At 36.0% G+C, this 9,187-nt stretch overlaps 1 protein-coding gene across 1 annotated transcript; it reads right to left on the reverse strand.

Moving 5' to 3' along the window:
* Window positions 1–241: 241 nt before the first annotated feature.
* On the reverse strand, window positions 242–775 carry LOC141403311 (uncharacterized). The gene has a single exon (XM_073985501.1). The coding sequence runs from the start codon at window positions 773–775 to the stop codon at window positions 242–244; it is 534 nt and encodes a 177-aa protein (XP_073841602.1).
* Between the last annotated feature and the right edge of the window lie 8,412 nt (window positions 776–9,187).

Genomic DNA, 9,187 nt, shown 5'->3' on the forward strand with positions numbered 1-9,187 from the left:
TGTATTGGAAAAGTCATCTCCGGTGAACTTTTGTATAGGAAAAGTCATATCCGGTAAACTGGGTTTATTATTTAAATATGGCCCACGAGGATTTTTTGGGAGATAGAAAGACCCTTAACGATGAGAAAAAGTTATTTAGTATTAAAATTTTATGTTTTTTTTTTTTTTTGGAAAATTTATTCAACCAATAATTTTTCAACAATAACAATAATTAATCTTTTGGTTCCTGTTCAATGTTTATTTATTGCCGACGAGCTGGGGCAGCTTTACGCAACTTGGCGGGGCTAGCACGTACAGGTTTGCGCAATTTAGCTGGACGAGCAGCAACTTTACGGGCACCAGCACGGCGAGCAGTCAAACGAGCTGAAGCAATTTCTTCTTCAGTAGGAACAGATTCTTCTTCAGCAACATCTTCAGTAACTACAGGGAATTCTTCTTCTTCTGGTGGGCCATAAACTTCATCAGGAGTGAAGGGCGTTTCTTCTTCAGCGACAACGGGAGTTTCTTCTTCAGTGATAACTGGAGTTTCTTCTTCAACGACAACGGGAGTTTCTTCTTCAGCGACAACGGGAGTTTCTTCTTCGACAGCCATACCTTCATCAAAAGGAACTTCAGGTTTCAATTCATCGGCCGAGGGATAGGGGGTAACAGCTTCTGCGGCTACTTCTTGGCGAGCCAAGAAACGATTACGTCTGCCCTGAAAACGTTTTGGTTGAGCGGCAACCAAAGCCAAAGCCAAGAAGGCAACGAAAAGGATTTGCATGAATTTAGCCATGTTAGTTGGTATAGATTGATTTGTTATGAGGCAGTCGATAACTGATGTTCCATTTCAAACAACATCAAGTTTTTATACAAATTCAATTCAAATGTATGCATGCTACTGAGTATTTGTTTGAGATTATTGTGTGGAATATGAATTGAATGAATGGGTGTTTAATTTATTCAAAGTACAATGAAACAACCATTGACAATATATGTTGAAGACTAATGTTGTTAGAGGGTGAAACTAACTATGCATATTGTTTCCGTATAATTTCAAAATACTCAAATCGCTTGAGGGATGGGGTTAATAACCTAATAACAATGTTTCAAAATGCAAAAAATATATTGCAAATGTTATTTTTATTCTAAATTTTTGAAAGGACTTTGTTAAATGGTTTCATTAAATTAAATGTCTTTCAAACATTATTTAAAGAAAATTAAATAATTTTTAAACATTATTTGAGGGAATTGGATTTGTATAAAAACTTGATGTGGCTTGAAATAAAACATCAGTTATCGATTACCTCATAACAAATCAATCAATACTAAGTAACATGGCTAAATTCATGCAAATCCTTTTCGTTGCCTTTTTGGCTCTGGCTTTGGTTGCCGCTCAACCAAAACGTTTCCAGGGCAGACGTAATCGTTTTTTGGCCCGTCAAGAAGTGGAAGAACCTATTACTCCTTATCCAAGTGCCGATGAATTGAAACCAGAAGTTCCTTTTGATGAAGGTATGACTGTCGACGAAGAAACTGCATTCACCAATACTGTCACCGAAGAAGAAACTCCCATGATACCGTTTGCTGCTGAAGGAGAAACTCCCTACACTCCTGATGAAGTTTATGGTCCACCTGATGAGGTTTATGGTCCACCAGAAGTAGCCGATTTCCCTGTAGGTGTCCAAGAAGTTGCCGAAGAAGAATATATTCCCACTGAAGAAGAAATTGCTTCTGCTCGTTTGACTTCTCGTCGTGCTGGTGCCCGTAAAGTTGCCGCACGCCCAGCTAAATTGCGCAAACCTGTACGTGCTCGTCCCGCCAAATTGCGTAAAGCTGCCCCAGCTCGTCGCCATTAAATATGATTGATTATTGTTATTGTTAAAAATGTGTACACAAATATTGATTGAGTAAAATAAAGAAAATATATAATAAAATATTAATAATTAAGTTAATATTCATTTTACAATTATTAATATGTTTATTTTAGGATGGGCCTTTAGGATCTGCCAATCTTTATAACCATGTGATAGATGTGGAAGTAACAAAGACATAGAAGGAATAAGACTAGACATAAAGCATGCAACAACAAAATGTTTATGAAGCAGTGTATAGAAACATTACCCTTAACAGAAACAATGCAGGTTGCAGGTAATTTAAAATCGCAATCTAGGAGGAACATTTTATGTAATAGTATCAGAAACGAAATTTATGAATTTAAGGATCTATTCCAGAAGAATTCCATGTCAATTGGATCGTTAAATTCGGTCAAATGCATACAAAACGTATAAAAGGAAATAATATTATTTAACCATGTTGTAAAATTACATTAGGTGTGTTCGTTTACTCAACAATTTGTACAAATTTGTACAGCTCCAGCAACTTCTTGTAATCGACTAAGGTCTTTTGCATTGTACTGTAGAATAAACGAACAACATCCAGTAACAATTTGTATAAATTGTGAGTCAACGAACACACATATTAGCTGTGTTCCTTTACTTACCTGAGGTTACCATTTGTTACCATTTTTAACCTGCGTTCCTTAACCCCAAAAGTAAAAAAAAGGCAGAACTAATTTTTCAACTTTTGTTTGACGATCATTTCACAATGAAGAAAAAAATGCACGAGAAGAAAAAGTAGAACGCTGACAAAACTAAATTAAAAACTGTGAAATAAAAGACGAAAATTTATTTTTTATACCCTCAGCATTTATGCAAACGAGGGTATATACACTTTCATACGGGCAAAATGTGCCTCATCGAAATAATGGTTTTAGACCCCAAGTATGTTTGGACGAAATGTGTTTCAGACAATTTGGAGTCGATTGAGCAATGTCCGTCCGTCTGTCTGTCTGTCTGGCTGGCTGGAGCGCACGATAACTCTCGAACGGATGAACCGATTCGGTTCAAATTTTGGCTTTCGCAAAATTTTGCCCAAACTTAGTTTAAGTTCGAAGATGAGCTATATCGGTCCACTCCTTCCGGTACCTCCCCCACAAAAGTTCGAAAATGTTCGGAACATTTGTACGCACGATAACTCTTGAAGGGAGTGACCGATTTGGTCCATACTTTGTCCATCGTAAAATGTGTACCAGACATAGATAATGTTTCAATATAGACTCAATCGGCAAACTCCTAGGGGTACTTCCCACACAAAATTTCGGAAAAGTTCAGTTTAGGGCCATCTCTCGAATCGCTCTGATTTTTGTTTTAGCAACTTGTATTCACTGCTCTCCATACGACGGTACAAGTTTCATTAGGGGCAAGTCCATACTTCCTGAGAAAATAGGCTGAAAGTTGCAAAAAACCCCTACGATACCGTGTGAGGTGGTTGGAGCGCAAGATAATTCTAGAACGGATCTGCCGATACGGTCCAAAATTTGGCCTTAGTTATTTTGTCCAAACATAGTTTAATTTTGAAGATAAGCCAGATCGATCCACTCCTTCAGTTACCTCCCCCATAAAAGTTCGAAAATGTTCGGAAAATTCGTTCATACGGTAACTCTTGAAGGGAGTGGCCAAATTGGTCCATACTTTACACATCTTAATATATATACTGGATATAGATCAGGTTCAAATATGGACTATATTTGTCCTCTCCATCCGGTACCATCCACACAAAATTTCGGATAAGTCTACTTTATGACCTGCTATCGAATCACTTTGATTTTTGTTGAAGCAACTTGCATTCGATGCCTCAATTACGATGGAAAACGTTTTTCAGGGGTAAGTCCATACTTCTTGAGCAAACATCACGAAGAGTGAAAAAAACTCCTATGGCACCATATGTAGTGGCTGGAGATCCACTTCCATGGTGGTCAATGTAGATCCATTCCTTTTAGTATCTCCACGGCAAAACTTTTGATCTCTAATCCTAATGAATATTTTTGTCGGTTCAAATTCCCAAAATTTTTAAAACCCTTTAAATACATATGTTTTTTCAATATATACAGGCTGAGGGTATATCTCTGTCGGCAAAGCCGACTGATAATTTTTATACTTGTTATGTTTCTTTTTGACATTGCTACCAGATCTACAATTTTTCCGTTCCTTTAATTTTCTGGTAAAAATGTTCATGAGAGAGCAATTTTGACACTTTGTACTTTTACCACTCTTACAATTAAAAAAGTAAAGGAACAAAGCTATCATGTTAATTTTAAAAGTCATTCACTGAAGAATGATCGCAAAAAATGTCTTACATTGTTGTATTTATGTCTTTGGAAGTAAGCAGAAGTCCTTAAGGGAACTATTGTTTTTTTTGGAACTCAGACATCCGTAAAAATGAAAAAAAAAAACTAAATTTCCTATTAATTTATAAGTGAAAATAAACTACACTCCTTTTATGGCCCTATTTTGATATTTTTTGCTAAATTATTTCCAGCTCACTCTGTACCTCTCCTGAAAATGTATAGAAATATCTTGGCAGCATCTTTTTGTGCAAAGGATGCCACTGCACAGTGTTGCAATCGGTTATTCTTAGTGTCAACTATATTTTGTTCGCGATTATTATCGTAATTCTGCCGTTAAATTGTTACAGAATCGCACATGAAATATCAGTGTTTAAAAATGAGGGTCTTGATGGCTTGAATATTTATGAACATAATTTCCTGAAGAGACATACAGAAATTCTCAAATGTGTCGAAACATAATTGCAAACCAATTTTAGGAGTCATGTCCGTAGTTGATGATTATAAATACAACAACAACAACAAGAAAAAGGACCATCAAGTAAAACAGTATCAGTCGGCTTTGTCGACAGAGATATACCCTCAGCCTGTGTATACTGAAACAATTTTTTCCCAAAAAACGTATGTATTTAGGGGGTTTTGGGCGCTTGAACCGACAAAAATGTTGATTAGGATTAAAGATCAAAAGTTTTGCGGAGGAGATACGAAAAGGAATGGATCGACATTGACCATTATGGAATTGGATCTCGGGCTGTTTACTCAAGAAGTATGGACTTGTCCCCTGAGGCAAGTTGCTTCAACAAACATCAAAGTGATTCGATATCTGGTCTTAAAGTGAACTTATCCAAAATTCTGTGTGAGAGGTACCGGATGGGGTGGACAAATATAGTTCATATTTGAACCTGATCTATATCTGGTAGATATATTAGGATGTGTACAGTATGGACCAATTCGGCCACTCCCTTCATGAGTTACCGTACGAACAATTTTTCCGAACATTTTTGAACTTTTGTGGGGGAGGTTCCTGAAGGAGTGGACCGATATGGCTTATCTTCGAACTTAAACTATGTTTGGACAAAATATTGCTAAGGCCAAATTTTGAACTGAATCGGCAGATCCGTTCTAGAGCAAGCATTGTCACATTTGGCAAGGCGGTGCCGATGATTTTCGGCAATTTACACGCACACGACCCGAATGCACAGAAAGAGCGTACCCGTGCCCGTATGAAAGTGTATATACCCTCGTTAGCATAAATGCTGAGGGTATAAAAAAGAAGAAACGTGTTTCGCAGTTTTTCGCAAAGCCATGCAAAAGCTGTTATTGGACCCAAAGATTTCTGGTCTTAACGTCAGGCTCATATCTGGCGAACCGTTTAGAATTTTTAGTTACACTCCGAGGTCTTGTTTTAGCGCTTGCCATATCGACACCTCCAAATAATAGTATGCTAAGTCTAAAAAGTGAGTTTTGCAGGAGAAGTTCTCAAAGTGTGGAAATTTTTTTGAACTTCAGTACTATGCTAAGTCGATATTTGTTTATAACTTCTGTTCGGATTGACTGATCATTACCAAAATTTGACAGAATTTAAGTTAAAGGACGTTCGACACCTCCAAATAATAGTTTGCTAATTCTGAGCAGTGAGTTTTGCAGGACAAGCTCTTAAAGTTTGGAAATTTCTTTGACCTTCAGTACTATGCTAAGTAAATATTTGTTTATAACTTCTGTTCGGATTGTCCGATTATTACCAAAATTTGACAGAATTTAAGTTAAAGGACGTTAAATATAAAAATCTAAAGAACTTGAAAACATGCTAAGTCGACTTAGCATACTATTGTTTGGAGGCGTCGATATATAGAATGAACATTTTGAACGCACAGAATCGAAAAATCTTCATCTTCATGACTAAAAGCGTAAAAATCAACACTAACCCGTTAAAAATTCATGCAGTAATGTTAAATCTCAGTAAACATTTTTATACCCTCAGCCTTTAGGCTATGAAGGGTATATACACTTTCATACGGGCAAAATGTGTCTCATCGAAATAATGGTTTTAGACCCCAAGTATGTTTGGACGAAATGTGTTTCAGACAATTTGGAGTCGATTGAGCAATGTCCGTCCGTCTGTCTGTCTGTCTGGCTGGCTGGAGCGCACGATAACTCTCGAAGGGATGAACCGATTCGGTTCAAATTTTGGCTTTCGTAATATTTTGTCCAAACTTAGTTTAAGTTCGAAGATGAGCTATATCGGTCCACTCCTTCCGGTACCTCCCCCACAAAAGTTCGAAAATGTTCGGAAAATTTGTACGCACGATAACTCTTGAAGGGTGTAACCGATTTGGTCCATACTTTGCCCATCGTGGAGCGTGTACCAGACTTAGATCAGGTTTTAATATGGACTCAATCGGTCCACTTCGTCGGGTACCTCCCACACACAATTTTGGAAAAGTTCACTTTAGGAACATCTCTCGAATCGCTTTGGTTTTTGCTTTAGCAACTTGTATTCACTGCCCTCCATACGACGGTATAAGTTTCATCAGGGGCAAGTCCACACTTCCTGAGAAAATAGCCTGAAAGTTGCAAAAAACCCCTATGACACCGTGTGAGGAGGTTGGAGGGCAAAATAACTCTCGAACAGGTCTGCCGATTCGGTCCAAAGTTTGGCCTTAGTAATATTTTGTCCAAACACAGTTTAAGTTCGAAGATAAGCCATATCGGTCCACTCCTTCAGGTACCTCCCCCACAAAAGTTCCAAAAATGTTCGGAAAAATTGTGCGTACGATAACTCTTGAAGAGAGTGGCCGAATTGGTCCATACTTTACACATCCTAATATATCTACCAGATATAGATCAGGTTCAAATATGGACTATATTTGTCCACTCCATCCGGTACCTCCCACTCAAAATTTCGGATACATGTTCACTTTAAGACCTGCTTTCGAATCACTTTGATTTTTGTTGAAGCAACTTGCATTGCTGCCTCAATTGCGATGGTAAAAGTTGTTTCAGGGGCAAGTTCATACTTCTTGAGCAAACATCCCTGAAGTTCTAAAAAACCCCTATGGTACCATATGTAGTGGCTGGAGATCCATTCTTTTTAGTATCTCCTCCGCAAAACTTTTGATATTAAATCCTAATCAACATTTTTGTCAGTTCAAACGCCCAAAATTTTTAAAACTCCCTAAATACATGCGTTTTTTGGAAAAAAAAATTGTTTCAATATACACAGGCTGAGGGTATATCTCTGTCGGCAAAGCCGACTGATACTTTTTTACTTGTTTTAGCTTCTATCACGCTGTGATGAGAATAAGGCTAAATTTTTATGACTTAAAGAATAGCGCATAGTGGTATTATAATTTCAATTAGATTGGCAGCCTTCAGCAAGGATTTAAGACTTTCACATTTTGACACCTAGAAATGTTTCTGCCTTAAATTTATTTCTAAGGTTTGAGGAAGGTTGCTGGATTTAGGACTTCCACTATTTGGTAGCACGCAAAACTCGTCTGAAATTAAAAATTGTAGAGACTTAAACAGTTTTTGCAAAATTATTTTTGTGTTAAAAAAAATCAAAATCAAATTAGTTCATAACACTCAACAAAATGTTGAAGTTATGTCGAAGTTTATTGAAGGAAATACTTAAGTCTTATAGTAGTTTTAACAGTTATACCGAACAGTTCAATTCGGTTATATTCTGTATGTTTAAAATCTTCATTAGGCAAACTATCGATAGTCCGAATACCGGTTTGGCAGGTTTTGTAAAACTGTGTTTATATTGGACTCAAAAGCAATTATTTTTCAAATAATTCGCTGCAGACAATCCAAATACATGTTTTGGTGAGCGATGTAATCTTTGTTTCGATCTATAGTTTGCAGCTCTAATGTTCATGTATTTTGTAGTAATGTGATTAGCGATCTAAACGTTTTTAAAGCATACATTTTATTCTTATTTAATTTTTACTTCAAAAAGTGTGCGTTCGATTTGGAGTTAAAAATCGTAGTCACCACTCTTTGTTAAGAGCGAAGTGATTATTGGCCTATTTTTGATCTTCATTTGCAGTTTCATGTTATATATTTTAACATTCAAAAGTGTAACTCTATTGTCATAAATATGTACATATCAGCAAAAATGTCTAAAATCGTCTTTTCCATTTCAAAAAAATCAAAAAAAAATTTTGATACTACATCTATGATTTTTGGTACATAGATGAAGAAAAAAATCGTCATTCCAAATCTGTTTTCGTTACCAACTTTGATCGTTGCGCGCAAAAAATATGACCGTTTTAATTATGCTAATTAGAAAAAATTCTAAAAAAATCGCGGCTTAATATAGTTAGCAGTTATATCCTATTATCGTTAACTGAATTCGCACCCTTTGCGATGATGCAAAAAAAAAAATCGAAAAACTTCAATGGATTCGCGAAAAATAACATTTGTTAAATTATTTCTCGTATTTACAAACATATTTTTGAAACAATAGCGCTTATACTTACAAAAAATATATATAAAAAAATTATAGCAGCATCCAGACATTGTGAGGAATAAAATGAAACATAAGTCGTGAAGTTTGGAGCTATAGTATTCATGTTATTTGCAAAAATACAAAGAAAATATGACGAAAAAATAAAAATCATGTTGTTCTAATTTTATTTTTTATGGTTTTATAGGAAAGGTTGAAGAAAAAATTTTTGAGTTCTTCGTCTTTTTTCGTCAAAATTTCGCCCAATAGTGAAGATATCCCATTGCAAAAAATTTTTCGCTTATAGTTTTCCTATTGGCGAATATTTTTAGAACATTATATTAAATCACAAGGAATTCCAATTGTGGCATAACATTAAAATAATGTTATATTGAATATTACAACATTTGAAACGCATATAAACCGCGTAATAGTGAAAATTACATGATGCGCATCCGATTTTCCAACACAGCGAATCAATCCCTCTTATTTGGTGTACAGTTTGTGAAATTCCATTTGGCGACCACGATGTAGCACCAGTTGCATGTTAGGGTGCAAAAAACAGTAAAATG

The sequence above is a fragment of the Musca autumnalis genome, unplaced genomic scaffold (assembly GCF_047663935.1).
Source record: "Musca autumnalis isolate F117 unplaced genomic scaffold, ASM4766393v1 scaffold_4, whole genome shotgun sequence".
In the NCBI taxonomy this organism is placed as follows: Eukaryota; Metazoa; Arthropoda; class Insecta; order Diptera; family Muscidae; genus Musca; species Musca autumnalis.

Excerpts from the sequence above, each read along its gene's own strand:
- LOC141403311 (XM_073985501.1), bottom strand. The coding sequence starts at position 775 with ATGGCTAAATTCATGCAAATCCTTTTCGTTGCCTTCTTGGCTTTGGCT.